Genomic DNA, 15,920 nt, shown 5'->3' with positions numbered 1-15,920 from the left:
AGAATAAAACATCGGTGTTCATGTAATATATAGTTCAAAAAATCTAGTGTCATGAACTATGCTATGGCTGAGGGAGAAATATCCAGCAAGTTCTGTTGTGTAAGTAAATAAATACGGTGAATGTAAGTTGGTGGACTGGAATATGAAATCAAATGTTTGTGGCAGTGATAAATGGCAGGAAATTTTTACTTATTTTCAGTGTCAGCGAGTGTGTGTAAAACATGTTAGAAGCTTGGTTGAATTTTCACTAGCTACTCCAGGTTCTAATGCATCTATCGAAAGAATGTTTTTAGTAATTAAAGATTTGTGGAACAGATGAAAACAACTGACTCAAGTTGGAAACCGTGAAAGTTCTGCCAGTGATAAGAACCACATTTGTTATACTCTCTTGTATGGGCTTCTCCAATTTAAAACTGAATGAAAATAAACTTCCACAGCAAATACACATCATTAAAAACTGTTACTCAAGTACCGGTGAAATTTGCGTTTATATTCACATCCAAATTGCATATGCGGTACTGTTGTTAACACTCGTCAGTGGTATGGTAGATTGTGAAAATATATTATTTAGCGTGCATTGACAGTTATTATATTGCAACTTGATTTTTACTCATTTGTCTGAGGGACTGCGTCAGCTTTCAGACAACACCACGTACAAAGTTTGCCAAGGTAATCCCATTCCTGATGTCCAGGTGGAGCTTCAAGGAATCCTCAGAACCTTAGGCCCCCTACAAAACCTTTTACCTGACTCCATCAACCTCCTGACCCCACCGACACCCCGCACCCCTACCTTCTACCTTCTTCCTAAAATTCACAAACCCAGTCATCCCGGCCGCCCCATTGTAGCTGGTTACCAAGCCCCCACAGAACGTATATCTGCCTACGTAGATCAACACCTTCAACCCATTACGTGCAGTCTCCCATCCTTCATCAAAGACACCAACCACTTTCTCGAACGCCTGGAATCCTTACCCAATCCGTTACCCCCAGAAACCATCCTTGTAACCATTGATGCCACTTCCTTATACACAAATATTCCGCACGCCCAGGGCCTCGCTGCGATGGAGCACTTCCTTTCACACCGATCACCTGCCACCCTACCTAAAACCTCTTTCCTCATTACCTTAGCCAGCTTCATCCTGACCCACAACTTCTTCACTTTTGAAGGCCAGACATACCAACAATTAAAGGGAACAGCCATGGGTACCAGGATGGCCCCTTCGTGCGCCAACCTATTCGTGGGTTGCTTAGAGGAAGCCTTCTTGGTTACCCAGGCCTGCCAACCCAAAGTTTGGTACAGATTTATTGATGACATCTTCATGATCTGGACTCACAGTGAAGAAGAACTCCAGAATTTCCTCTCCAACCTCAACTCCTTTGGTTCCATCAGATTCACCTGGTCCTACTCCAAATCCCATGCCACTTTCCTTGATGTTGACCTCCACCTGTCCAATGGCCAGCTTCACACGTCCGTCCACATCAAACCCACCAACAAGCAACAGTACCTCCATTACGACAGCTGCCACCCATTCCACATCAAACGGTCCCTTCCCTACAGCCTAGGTCTTCGTGGCAAACGAATCTGCTCCAGTCCGGAATCCCTGAAGCATTACACCAACAACCTGACAACAGCTTTCGCATCCCGCAACTAACCTCCCGACCTGGTAGAGAAACAAATAACCAGAGCCACTTCCTCATCCTCTCAAACCCAGAACCTCCCACAGAAGAACCACAAAAGTGCCCCACTTGTGACAGGATACTTTCCGGGACTGGATCAGATTCTGAATGTGGCTCTCCAGCAGGGATACGACTTCCTCAAATCCTGCCCTGAAATGAGATCCATCCTTCATGAAATCCTCCCCACTCCACCAAGAGTGTCTTTCCGCCGTCCACCTAACCTTCGTAACCTCTTAGTTCATCCCTATGAAATCCCCAAACCACCTTCCCTACCCTCTGGCTCCTACCCTTGTAACCGCCCCCGGTGTAAAACCTGTCCCATGCACCCTCCCACCACCACCTACTCCAGTCCTGTAACCCGGAAGGTGTACACGAGCAAAGGCAGAGCCACGTGTGAAAGCACCCATGTGATCTACCAACTGACCTGCCTACACTGTGACACATTCTATGTGGGAATGACCAGCAACAAACTGTCCATTCGCATGAATGGACACAGGCAGACAGTGTTTTTTGGTAATGAGGATCACCCTGTGGCTAAACATGCCTTGGTGCACGGCCAGCACATCTTGGCACAGTGTTACACCGTCCGGGTTATCTGGATACTTCCCACTAACACCAACCTATCAGAACTCCGGAGATGGGAACTTGCTCTTCAACATATCCTCTCTTCCCGTTATCCACCAGGCCTCAATCTCCGCTAATTTCAAGTTGCCGCCACTCACACCTCACCTGTCATTCAACAACATCTTTGCCTCTGCACTTCTGCCTCGACTGACATCTCTGCCCAAACTCTTTGTCTTTAAATATGTCTGCTTGTGTCTGTATACGTGTGGATGGATGTGTGTGTGTGTGCGAGTGTATACCCGTCCTTTTTTCCCCCTAAGGTAAGTCTTTCCGCTCCCGGGATTGGAATGACTCCTTACCTTCTCCCTTAAAACCCACATCCTTTCGTCTTTCCCTCTCCTTCCCTCTTTCCTGATGAGGCAACAGTTTGTTGCGAAAGCTTGAATTTTGTGTGTATGTTTGTGTTTGTTTGTGTGTCTGTCGACCTGCCAGCACTTTCATTTGGTAAGTCACATCACCTTTGTTTTTATATTGCAGATTATGAAGGTATCAGTGAATGCAAACTAGGCAAATAGTTTTAGACTTTTACTGAACTGAAAGGGAATCCTGTATATTGTGCACAGATGTATGCTGAAGAGGAATCCATATGAGTTCATATGGCTGTGCCTCCTCACCTTCAAATGAAAAGTGTCTTCACATGTCTTACTGTTCATTGCAGTGCTTTTTCTGCAAATAGATCATTATTACCTTACGTTTTGTCTTTCAGGTCTCACCTTACGTTTTGTCTTTCAGGTCTCATCGGATATGTTGGCTTTCAGCCACTCAAAGGCAAGATTTTATCTGTCAGGAGATCAGGTTATTACTGGTACAACTGAGTTGACAAGCAGTTCAACAGTTGGGGATCTTCAGCATATATATTCAGCAAATAGTGAAACAATAACTGCTAAAGGAGCAAAGCACAGTAACATCAAGAAATGGCCTGTAAGTTCAGTTTTTGCTCTGTCCATTTGGTGCCTGTAAGAGATGATACATTGTTATTTAAAACTTTTCAGGAAACAGTAACACTGGAAATGTTGAAGCGCCCCATGGCAGAGGTAAAACCAGAAACCCAAGTCCGTACTGCTCCCATTATACAGTATGTAAAAAGTAAGTTTGAGAGACATATTATCAAAATACTTAACATCGTAAAACAGTTTTCTTACACCACTTTCTCCCACAGACTACTTATTTATCAAATAATAAATTACAGTATTGTAAAAACAATGAAGCAAGTTATCTGCACCAAGTATACAACACGGAGTAGTAGCGATTGTGAGATTTTATTACGTGGCTCGATGGGCTTAATCTTCCTTCAGCAAGAGGTCACTTCTTTTATTGGAAACAGTAGGAACATACACTATGTGATCAAAAGTACCCAGACATCTGACTGAAAATAACTTACAAGTTCATGGCGCCCTCTATCGGTAATGCTGGAATTCGATATGGTGTTGGCCTGCCCTTAGGCTTGATGACAGCTTCCACTCTTGCAGGCATACGTTCAATCAGGTGCTGGAAGGTTTCTTGGAGAATGGCAGCCCAGTTTTCACAGAGTATGCACTGAGGAGAGGTATTGATGTCGGTTGGTGAGGCCTGGCATGAAGTCGGCATTCAAAAACATCCCAAAGATGTTCTATAGGATTCAGGTCAGGACTCTGTGCAAGCCAGTCCATTACAGGAATGTTATAGTTTAACCACTCCATTACAGGCTGTGCTTTATGAACAGGTGCTCGATCGTATTGAAAGATGCAATCACCATCCCCAAATTGCTCAACAGTGGGAAGCAAGAAGGTGCTTAAAACATCAATGTAGGCCTGTGCTGTGATAGCGTCATGCAGTACAACAAGGAGTGCAAGCCCCCTCCATGAAAAACACGACCACACCATAACACCACCACCTCCGAATTTACACTCTGGCAGATGACATTCACCGGGCATTGGATCACCACATTGTGTATCATGATTCACCACTCCACACAACATTTTTCCACTGTTCAGTTGTCCAATGTTTACACTCCTTAGACCGAGCAAGGGGTCATTTGGCATTTACCGACATGACGTGTGGCTCATGAGCAGCCGCTCGACATTGAAATCCAAGTTTTCTCACCTCCTGCCTAACTGTCATAGTACTTGCAGTGGATACTGATGCCGTTTGGAATTCCTGTGTGATGGTCTGGATAGATATCTGCCTATTACAAATTACGACCCTCTTCAACTGTCGGCGGTCTCTGTCAGTCAAAAGACAATCGTTCTTTACGCTTTTGTGCTGTACGTGTCCCTTCACATTTCTACTTCACTATCACATCAGAAACAGTGGACCTAGGGATGTTTAGGAGTGTGTAAGTCTTGCGTACATACACGTGACACAAGCGACACCCAAACACCTGACCACGTTCGAAGTCCATGAGTTCCACGGAGCTCCCTATTCCACGGAGCGCTCCATTCTGCTCTCTCATGATGTCTAATGACTACTGAGGTCACTGATATGGAGTAACTGGCAGTAGGTGGCAGCATAATGCACCTAATATGAAAAACACATGTTTTTGAGGGTGTCCGGATGCTTTTGATAACATATTGTACTTATTTTCATTAATGGTAAAAGTTTATATTAGTTAGTGATTTGTAATGAATAATATCGGTGACCATTATAAGAGTATTTATTCGAACTTTTCATTATTCTTTTAACCAAGATATCACTTCACAGAATACATGATTTTCTTGATAATAAAGCATTCTTGACTCAGCAACAGATTGTTACAAATCGGAACACCCCTTAAGACAACACGACATTAATTTAAATATTGAGTGTACTTGTTATTTGTGTGTTGTTTATCTGATTCCTAAATTGTTTGATTGTGTTCCTAAATTGTTTGATTGTGCATTGAGGCCAAAACAAATCACCTCTGCCTTAGATGTAATGGGAAGAAAATTCTTATGTGCATTATTCCGCCTGGAAAATGTTTGAATTACAATTGGAATCATTTTGGTTCCATTGTCACATTCCATTAAAACCATCTGAAAACTGAGGTTATTACTGGGTATTTTAGCTGAATGTCTTTGGCTATGGATGGGGAGCTGGCCCTTCGCACAGCCGCAGGAAGACCAGGATTTGTCATCAGGATTGTCTTCTCTTGGAAAGACTGGCTTCCTCATGCCTCAGAGATCTTCCTACACTACAAAGATAAAGATAAGAAAGAAGTAACTAAGGATAGCAAGATATTCTAAGTTACTTAGTTCACTCATTGGCACTTTCAGATAAAGAAAGGAAAGAGAATGACAGGTCATTGCAGGACACACTTTACCTGGCCCCTCAGCCAGGGATTATTTGGCAGGGATTGACTTTACCAGTATCTCAGCTACCACCAACATAGCACCCAGCCTCATTTGGAATGCATAAATTTCCCTGCCCTCATGGACAGTGCTTCACTAAGGCAGTGTCCCTGGAGATGTAGTTGGAATGTGTCAGTCCTAAATCAAGTAGAAGAACGCAGAAATCATAGCACTGTTGATTGTAAAGAATGTTATGAAATTTCTTTAAGGCCAATGACACCACTACAACCCAAACATTGTCAGCAGCATTGTGATGCACTGGTTTTACAGTTAGCCACTTGTTATATTCGACAGACTTGCGGAGGTTACTTCAATTCCAGGGATAGAATTGTTGTAATACCTTCCAAAGAACTTCCTTGAGAGCTGCACCTCTGTCATGCATTTGCCAGTATACACTTAAAACTTCTTTATATAAGATAAAGAAACAAGTAAAACAAAATGTAGTAAAACTGGGTCCATGAAATTTTCAGACATAAATATATGTGTATATTGCCAGCAGTTGTCTCTCCCCAACTCTTTCCCCTTGTGTAGGGGTTGGCAACCCTTTTGGTGGGTACCATGCTGAACTTAGCTGGTAGCCCTCGTCTTTGTTGACAATATTGTCATGGAGCCTTATTTCAGTAGTGTTGTAACCCTCTAGAGTGAGCACACATAATCAAACAGCATGTGCCTGCGTGGCCAGCCTAAAGGGGTCACCTCACATTGGCACAGGTGGCGCAGAAAGTGCTGTGCCGTGTACAAAACAGCCTTATTTATGCCAGCACGCCGGGTCATTGGCCAGACTAAAATTTATGTAATGGTTGTATGCTGACCTGTTAAGACTGTACTTTAATGTAGTCCATGTTAAGAGTTATTGTACCGATTCCTACTTCATCCATTTTCTTGGTGTATCCCTTGATGATGCAAAAGTGGAGTAAACTTTAGTTGGTGTAATTCTGATATTTTTCTACAATGTTACAACATTTTTGATAATCAGAAGGTATTCTATTCCACTTGTCTCATTTCTTGGTCCACTATGGCCAGTGTGTCAGTAGAAGAAATTCTTCAGTCTCTCGTAGAACAGCAGTGAGCTCTCACAATGAGCAGCGGTCTCTCCAAGACACTAAACAATTCAGCAGCATCGTTGATGTGCCAGGGTTGACCACCATTGAAAAGCCCCCACCATTTCACCCTGTAATGATTCTGCGCAACTTTGGGAATCGTGTGAAAATACGTTTGTCAGTATTTTCTAGCTTTTGAAGTCACCTACCACAACATGTGTACAGCTTTCTTTCAGTCATGGATTTCTCCTAATGTTTATCATGTTTTGTGTCAGCTCCTCTTCAGAAACCTGCCTGTCTTTCTCTTGATTAAATGTGTCAGTTGCTGTCTAATTATCATTGCAAACATACTCATGTTATTGCTGCTCGCATTGAATTATACCATTGTCAAAAGTGGCTGCAACAATTGTACAGAGCTTGTGCAACAGAACTTCCTGGGCTAAGCCACCATTGGCAGTTTTTTTACCGAAGCTGACCAGAACTCAAATTCTGATTCAATGATTCATGATGCTATAATATGCCTGACATCAGAGAAGGAAGTTCGTGAACATGTTTAACAATGTGAAAATCCCTCTCACAGATATTTTGAACATTGCCCCGTCCTTTTAAGTATCTAGGGCTGAGGAAATCAGATGGAAGCTTGGCATAAAGTATCTGCTGTTTCTTCTTCTTCTCCTCATGGGTTGCTGCCAGTTAGCTCCCAGGGGGAAAGACAATTTTGCAGCCATGCAACTGCAGTTTCCATGTCACTTGGGCAGCAGCTTGCTAAGCAGCAGCAGCCAGCATCACAACAGCAGCCAGGTGCTCTTTTCCTGTCATGCCCTTATTGTTTCATTCAATGTGAGTGGGCCATATGCCCAAAGCATTGGGAGGCATACAACCTTTGGGGGGAGGGGTCATTTCGCATCTTTGTGCAACTGTCAGCCTCCTTCACCAGACATGAACAAGGATGTGAACAGTGCTTCCCAAGTGATGATAGCCACGAACTAACTGTACATTAAAATGCATGTTACAGACAAGACAAGAAATTAAAAATGCAAATGGACATGCAACGGTGACTTACTCCCTTCTCTACATGGATCTTGAATCACCGGCATTGTCTCCTGTGTCTCATCAGTTGGTGAATTACAACAAGCAACAGATACCCATACTGAGACAGTTTTCTTCTTCCGTAGCGCATAAAGAAGTTGTTTGGTTTTTGACCTTCCTAATAGTGGCTGAGGCCAACACTGAAAATTTGTCTGGGGTAGATGCATTAAAATTTTTGGATTCTCTATTTCTGACACAGTGCATCTGGTATCAGATCAAGTTCCGTACCAACAACTGGATGTGCTCTGCTTGGAATATTCCTCCCTCTTTTTGGAAGGTTTAGGGTGTGCTGTGAGTTTCAAGGCTCACATCGTAATGAAACTGATAATGCACTCCTGTTCTTTTCGTGTCCACCCAATCCCAACAGCTTCACGAGTGCAAAACAGATTGGAACAAGGTCAGCTTATGTCTTGGGGTGTTATCATACCTGCCTCCTGTAGTTAATGGCCTATTCCATTGATACTTGTCACAGAACCTAAGTAACCTCCAGTCCAATGATTAGGTGGAGCGGCTGGTCCATGGATTCAAAACCCAGATGAAAAAATATGTCACTCAGTCTTCTCCTGAGGAAGCCCTGGGCACTTTCTTGAGTTCAAATAGGTTCACTACTGTTGTCAACCATAGCTCAGCAGAGCGGCTTCACGGCTGCCAGCCCTGAACACTGTTCTATCTGCTCCGGCTGGTGCCTGGCCACGCACCAGCACCCACATCACAGCGATTCCGTCTGGGCCCGAGGGGTTGGCCTGTGCTCTAAGTGGATACCAGCCGTCATTCATCACTATTGAGACAACCGCCGCACCTGCAGTGGCTCGGTGTCCTGACACTATGACCAGTTCTGCCCACATTTGACTGCCCACAGCCAGAGAGCCCTCCGGACCGCCCTGACCCCTACGGTGCAGTCCGTGCCCCCCTCTGGCCCCTGTGCCATCATCATTCTGGGTGCCGCCACCACTGGGTAGAGCAGCCCCTGTTGCTGCCACCGCTACTGTCACCACCATCTTCTCTGCCTCCTCCATTACAGATTGCGTGCCCGGATGTGGACGTGGATACAGTGCTTCCACCATCAGTGCTCCTTATGACCTCTTGCAGAGGAGTGGGCACCACACCTGTCCATGCCCATACCACTTCAGGCCATATTCCCCTGTGATGGCATGACACATGCTCCAGCAGTCATCCCCTTCTGATGAAGACATGGACATCACCACAGTGAACACTTTTCCCCAAGAGAGGAGGAGTGTTGTAACGCTACAGAGTGAGTGCACATAATCAAACAGTGTGTGCCTCCAAGGGCAGGCAAAAGGTCGCCTCACATTGGCATGGACAGTGCAGCGTTTTATAAGTCGGTGCTCTGGATTCTCAGCCATGATGGTTGTATACTCACCTGTTAGATTGTGCTTTATTGTATTCTATGGATAAGAGTTATTGTACTGATTTGTACTTCATTCAGTGTCTTTATGTTACCCTTCATATGGAAGTGAAATAAAGGTTGGTTGGTGGGAATTCTGGTGTTGTGTTTGTATAAAGTTATGACAAATAGATTATTTAATAATGCTCCCAACAGTCATTAGCTCGGCACAACAGTTTTGTTTTCTCAGTCAAACATAAGTCCCTCAGTGAGGCTCTTTCCTACCACTGCTGACACCTTCATGTCCCAGACATACGATTCTAAACTGTTCCACGCAGTGTTGCAGGATGCAGCGCTGTGTTTGCCTGATGTACTGAAGGCTACACTCTTGACGGATGTTATGTATACTGGGTATATCCAGTTGCCAGAACCAAGCATATCTTTTGTTTTTTTCTGGTGGTCTGAAGATTTCATTGATGTTTTTGTTTTCCAAGGATTCTCGCAGTTTTGGCCGAAGGAGGTCCAATGCAGGGGATAAAAGTAAGTTTATCTTCCACTTTCTTTACCTCTTCTTTGTAAGTGGTTATATCACTCATTTTCTTTAATGCAAATCTGATCTGCCTTTCACTGTAACTGTTTTGGCAAAACACAACTTCAAGGTGTTGCAGCTCAGCTGGTAGGCTGCCTTTGCCATTAATGGTACATGCCCTTTGAACTAGAGTCGTTACAACAGTATGCCACTGCACCAGATGATGACAGCTCTTTGCATGACGATCTGCATTGGTCTTCTTTGTTAGATTGTGTTTCCTAGAGTAGTGTCTGCATTTCTTATTATTAGACTGTCTAAAAATGGCAGGCATCCATTGTGTTTTAGGTCTGGTGTGAACTGTATGTTTTGATGGACACCCTTCAGATGTTCCAGGAACACATGGCCTATGAAGGTGTCATCCAGGTAATGAAAGAAGTATTTAGGTTTGAGCTGTGCATTCTCTGCAAAGTGCTCCTTATAGAGACTGGCAATCCCAGGCATAAGTGGCAAGCCCACAGCTAGTCCATTAATTTGCTCGTAGAACTCCTATCACATTTAAAGTACATCGTTATGAGCACATCTTCAAATAGCTTCACTGTTTGGGGTGCAAAATGATCTTCTAAGATTACCAAGGCATCTTGATGTGGTACTCATGTGAAAAAGAGATATTACATCGAAGCTCAGTTCTGCACATGGTGACTGCAGTGTCCTACCATGACTATCAAAAGTGAGATCAGATATTTGGCCACTTCATATGTCGGTGCATAAATGATGTTGCGTATTGGCCACAGTGATAAACCTTCTTTAGGAATTTTAGGCAGTCCGTACATTTATGATGGTGCTGTAGCCTCTAGACAGATTTGCTTTATATCTTCTATTGTTATGTGTGACTCATGAAACAAAGATTCTTCTTTTCAAAAGGCACATTTTAATGATTCATGTGTTCTATAACTCCATAGTGTTATATAGATAATTTCATTTTTGTAGTTATTATGTTATCTGGATCATACATGGAAAATGCCAACTTGCTTGATGATCATGATTCCATGTTAAACTGCAGATCCCCCATTACTTCCTGGAAACTCATTCAGAGGACAGTTGAAGGCTAATTGCAAGGATTTAACAATTATAAATTAATCTTTTTAATACTTTTATTTTTCAAAATTAATTCTTATGTACCACTTTTTAATTTTTCTACATAAATAGTCTCCTTTTTGGTACACTTTTTTTCTGCAAACCAATGTTTTAATCCCATTTTCAGATCAAGCATGAGAACTAGACTTAAGCCAGTTGGGCAGAAGTTTTTATACATATGCATTGGTCATGAAGTTCTGTCGACCACAAACTTCCTTCATTGCCGCAAACTGTGTGAAAGTTACATAGTGACAAGTGTGACCTGTAGACTGGATGTTAAAGGGAATGATAAAACAATGGAAACTTCAGGTAGGACAATGAAGGAAAAGCTAGATTGCTACTTACTGTAAAGAAGACACATCAAGTTGCAGAGAGGTGCAATTAAAAGGCACTCACATAGTGCATTCACCCACAGCCTTCATCAATAAAGAGGTGCATGCACACATGCGTGCACGCCCACACACACACACACACACACACACACACACACACACAAACAAGCAAGCAACCTCATGCACACACGACTGCCAACTCCACCATCTCGGGCCAGAATGCAACTTCACATGGGATGCAAGCAGCTATCTGGAGGAGGTGGGGAAGGGGAACGAATTGCAGTGTATGGATTGGGAGAGAGACAAATGCTGTCTGGTGAAGTGTGCAGGGACTAGACTGTCAATAGATGCAGTGTCAGGAGGTTATGGGTCTGAGAGGTGGGGAAAAAGGAACAAAAAAGGAGAGGAGCAGGGAAAGATGGGAGGACGCATTGGCAGAGGGCTGCAAATAAACAGGGTAGGAGATAAGAATGGGAGGCGATGATAGGACAGTGGGGGTGGAAACTTGTGTGGAGGGTGTGGGGACAGTATGCTACTGTAGGTTGAGGGTGGTATAATCACAGGAGTGGAGAATGTGTTGTAAGGATAACTCCCATCTGCACAGTTCAGAAAATGTGGTGGTGGAGGGAAGGATACCGATGACTCAGGTAGTGAAGAGCCATTCAAATCAAATGTGTTACGTTCAGCTGCATGTTGTGCCATAGGGTGGTCTACTTTGCTCTCAAGAATGATGGCCTTTCATCCTCATCAATAACTGGGTGGTAGTCATACCAGTAGAAAAAGCTGTGCAATGATTGCAGCAGAGCAGATAAATGACATGACTGCTTTCACAGATGGCCGCCCCTGATGGGGTAGGATAAACCTGTGACAGGACTGGAATAGAAAGTGCTGGGTGGGTGTGTATTGTGGGCAGGTTTTGCATGTGGGTCTTCCACAGGGATATGATCCTTGTGGCAAGGGACTGGGATTGAGAGTGGCAGCCTTTGTTAATGCATCCTCCCGTCTTTCCCCACTTGTCTCCTTTTTTGTTCCTTTTTTCCCCACATCGCTGCCCACAACCTCCTGACGCCGCTCCTTTTGGCAGTCTAGTTCCTGCACACTCCACCAGACAGCATTCGTCTCTCTCCTTACCATACATTACACTCCCTTCTTCCCCTTCCCCACCCCCTCCAGATTGCTGCTTGCATCCCACGTGATGTTGCATTCCGGCCCAAGAAGGTGGAGTTCACGGTTGTGTGTGTGTGTGTGTGTGTGTGTGTGTGTGTGTGTGTGTGAGGTTTACATGCTTGCTTGCTTTTTCTTGTGTGTGTGAGTGTGTGTGTGTGTGTGTGTGTGTGTGTGTGTGTGTGTGTGTGTGTCCTGACGAAGGCTGTGGCCAAAAGTTGTGTCTAAGTGCCTTTTAATCATACCTGTCTGCAACTTGACGTGTCTTCTTTATGGTAAGTAGCAGTCTATCTTTTCTTACATTGTTGTTCAAGGGAATGACTATGCCAGCCTTCAACCATGAATTGGCTCTCACCAGTGCCCCCTCAACACTCCTTTTCTGCTCTGTATTGGCTTTCTTCAGTTTGGGGGTGTTGTAGTGGTGGTACCACATGTCACATGTGACATTTTTTGCCAAAAAGCATCACCGTTGCCCTCATTTCTCATAAGAAGTGTGTGAGAAACAGGAGCTCAAGTATCTGTCTTTCTTTCTTTGTTATTTTGAAAAGTTTGCAACCAATGAGATGACAATTTCTGAAATCCCGACTTGTGCTAAATGACTGACTAAACATTTCTATAACTAGCTTTAAGTAAATGATTTCTCCTCCTCCTCCTCCTCCTCCTCCTCTCCCCTCCCCCTCCCCGCTTCTCTCTGTGTGTGGGGGGGGGGGGGGGGGGGTGGCGCACGTGCGCGTGCGTTCAGGCACGCGCGCACACTTGTCACTTGTATGTGTGTATGTAAAACAGTTGTTATATTACACATCCTAAGTACCTCTTTGACGACAAAGCAAGACATTACTATGACAACTAGGGCTTTGTAACTGGTTTTCCTTCTAAGCATTTTTCAGCATACCAGAAACCATTTTGTGAGTGGTGTCCACATTTTCTGGAACTGTGACCAGATCGCTGATTATGGAACAATCTTATACTTTGATGATAAAATAAGAAGCTCAGTTCTTACATTTTACTAGAAATCATATGGAAATGTCTATTTTTAGATATGTTTTTTAATGCAAAGAACATATGTAGCATTATTAATTTCCAGAGATATTATATTGTACGAAAACTAACACCATCTACTGCTAAAAATTTTGCAGCAGTTGATAATGTCGAAATCAATTCCAACTTTTGATTCCTGCTCAATTCTGTACATTTTTATGCTATAATGTCACATGTGTCTCAGAGGTACAGACTGTGCATTGCATTCTGCCAGGATTTCTTTAGCCAAACTTATAAAAATGAAGCAGACATAGGGCTCCTATTTGCCTTACATTGTCTAAATCTAAATGTGTACCTGCTGTACGTAGGTTAGGTGCAAAAGCAGCTGAAACCAACACAGGTTAATGAATTAAAAAATGAGAACTTAAATAGTGACTGGTGGCTGCAAATCCTTTCTTAGAAATACTACAGGTTTTTTTAGTCATGTCATTACGAAAGTAATACAAATCCATTCCTTGTGGAAAAAATTACTTAATAACCGTTAATTTCTGCACTATGATTTATAATTAGCAGCTGCCACATTTTCTTCACCAGGAGGCAGATTGCTTGCCAGTGACAATGAGGCGAAGCTTGGCAAAGGAACAAATGAAAATTAATACCAATTATTACACTGGTTTTATTTTGTTGTGTCTTACCTAAAACAAAAGATGGTTTAAAAAAATTATTCGTTTTATTTTAGTTGCTTTTTAGGCAGCAATCAACTCAAGAATACCTATATCTTCTTTGTTTTGCATAGAATTTGTTTATTCACCACTGTAACATTTGTTAATTTTCAGAACATTATGAGTGTTTGAAGATATGGATCCACATAGATGGTCTGTCTATGGTAAACCGCAAGAGTTCCCTTCAGGACCTGTACAAATGCTTGCAGAAGAGTGTGAAGGCCAGTCTCCAGTTATCAGAAGAATCTTTAATTAAGCAGCTATCCCATGATTCAGGAGACAGCTCAAGATTTTCATTGCCATTACCATTTCACTTTATGCCCAAAAACTTTAGCCATTTTGTGACTTTGGTGTACCCCAAAAACTCAAAAGATGATGACCTTTGTAAGTATCAAGTTTTTCATAACTTTTCATTTTCCTTTGAAGTTTTTAATATTTGTAAAATTAAATCTCGTTGATTTTTGAGGACTTCTTTATCTTGAAGCCATTTAAATTCAATATTTTATCATTGAGTACTCTGAGCCAATAGTAAATACTTCGTTTTGGTATAGAGATTGTGTATATATTTAGGATTAAAGGTGACAATTAACAAAATACTAGAGGTGTTGAGGCATTGACAGGCACATAAATCAAACTGAAAACCTCTTTTTTTTTTTCCGAAGATAAAGTGCACCCCCCCACACACACACACACACACAGTATATTCAACCAGCACAGTGAGTGAGTGTGTGGGGGGGGGGGGGGGGGAGGCCAAAATTATAAATACATAAAATATAAAATAATAAGAACCAAAATCAACCAATAAAGGGAAATATAAAGTGTTAGCAAAATCATAAACCTTAAATAAAACCAACAAAAAAGGCAATTTAGCGACCGAGGTATAAAAAACACCAGCCTGGGGGGGGGGGGGGGGGGCGGAGCATGCACTTTAGCTCAAAAAAGCAAATTTTCAGTTTGATTTACATGGCTGTCGATGACTCCATCTGCTACTATGTGTGTGTTGAAGGCAAGGTCGGGGGGGGGGGGGAGGGATGTCGTAGCTTATAAAAGACTTCCTCTGAAAGCTAGCGAAGTTTGTCTTGCTTATGTGCCTATTGACAACTCAACAGTTCTTCTATATTTACATTCTATCATGACTTTCCATTACCATAGATATCGTGTATTGGTACAAAATACTGCATTTTGTAGTACACAATAAATGTTTTATGCTTTCTGCTATGTGAGGACAAACTCAGTTATCACTGTGAAGCACTAATAGCATTCATTAGAATGTATATTAGAATAGTCTCATAAACAGTGCTTAACTAATAAGTTGAAGTGCAGAGAAAATGGCAGGTGCAGAATCAAACAAGTTTCAATAAGTCTTCAATATTTTTCTAAATAGAGGCAGAATATTTTTGCTTCCTTGTTTTGATATTAAGCTGGGATACTTCAATGAAATAAATGAAGGCAACATTAAATTTTTCACCCAATCGAATGTTCAAACTAGTTTTAGATTTTTGTAAGTGTAGTTTGCTCTCCTATGAAGGATACCACAAAAAAGTTATAAATTATTATTAGTTATTATTCTTTAAGTGCTCCAACAATTCCTGTGATGCTACTCCGAGGCATAATATTTTCGAACAACACTGTGAATGCTTATTAGGACATCTTCTGATCTTCATATGCTCTCCCTCATTAATTTAAATATCAAATCAGTAACACTATATATATCAAATATATAATACCCTTTCTGACAGCTTGTCTGTCTGCTGCAACTTAGGAATTTAAATGGGTGATGACAGTGTTAAATCACCCTATATATTGTATCCTAAACCTCTTGTCAAAATCATCAAAGCATCAAAACATTTTACAAAGAAAGCAAGGCTGTATTGCAGGTAATCTTGCTGCCAAAATTGCGAGTAATCCATCGCTTGTGTGTGGGGCCATTTACTGTCATGTGTAAGTCTTTGACTCCTGTCCATCTCCTGGTCCAAGTGTG

The 15,920-nt window shown here is 42.4% G+C and overlaps 1 protein-coding gene across 1 annotated transcript in view; it reads left to right on the top strand.

Moving 5' to 3' along the window:
• The window catches only part of LOC126198960 (ufm1-specific protease 2), a 73,476-nt gene that overhangs the window by 51,589 nt on the left and 5,967 nt on the right, over positions 1-15,920 (top strand). Inside the window, exons 4-6 of the mRNA XM_049935608.1 lie at positions 3,034-3,222; positions 3,294-3,387; positions 14,054-14,323. Of these exons, the coding sequence (XP_049791565.1) occupies positions 3,034-3,222; positions 3,294-3,387; positions 14,054-14,323 (553 nt within the window). The remainder of the gene's footprint in view (positions 1-3,033; positions 3,223-3,293; positions 3,388-14,053; positions 14,324-15,920) is intronic.

Source organism: Schistocerca nitens, chromosome 8 (assembly GCF_023898315.1).
Source record: "Schistocerca nitens isolate TAMUIC-IGC-003100 chromosome 8, iqSchNite1.1, whole genome shotgun sequence".
Taxonomy (NCBI): domain Eukaryota; kingdom Metazoa; phylum Arthropoda; class Insecta; order Orthoptera; family Acrididae; genus Schistocerca; species Schistocerca nitens.
The sequence above is the reverse complement of the archived record's forward strand: the minus strand, read 5'-3'. Positions and strand labels throughout refer to the sequence as shown.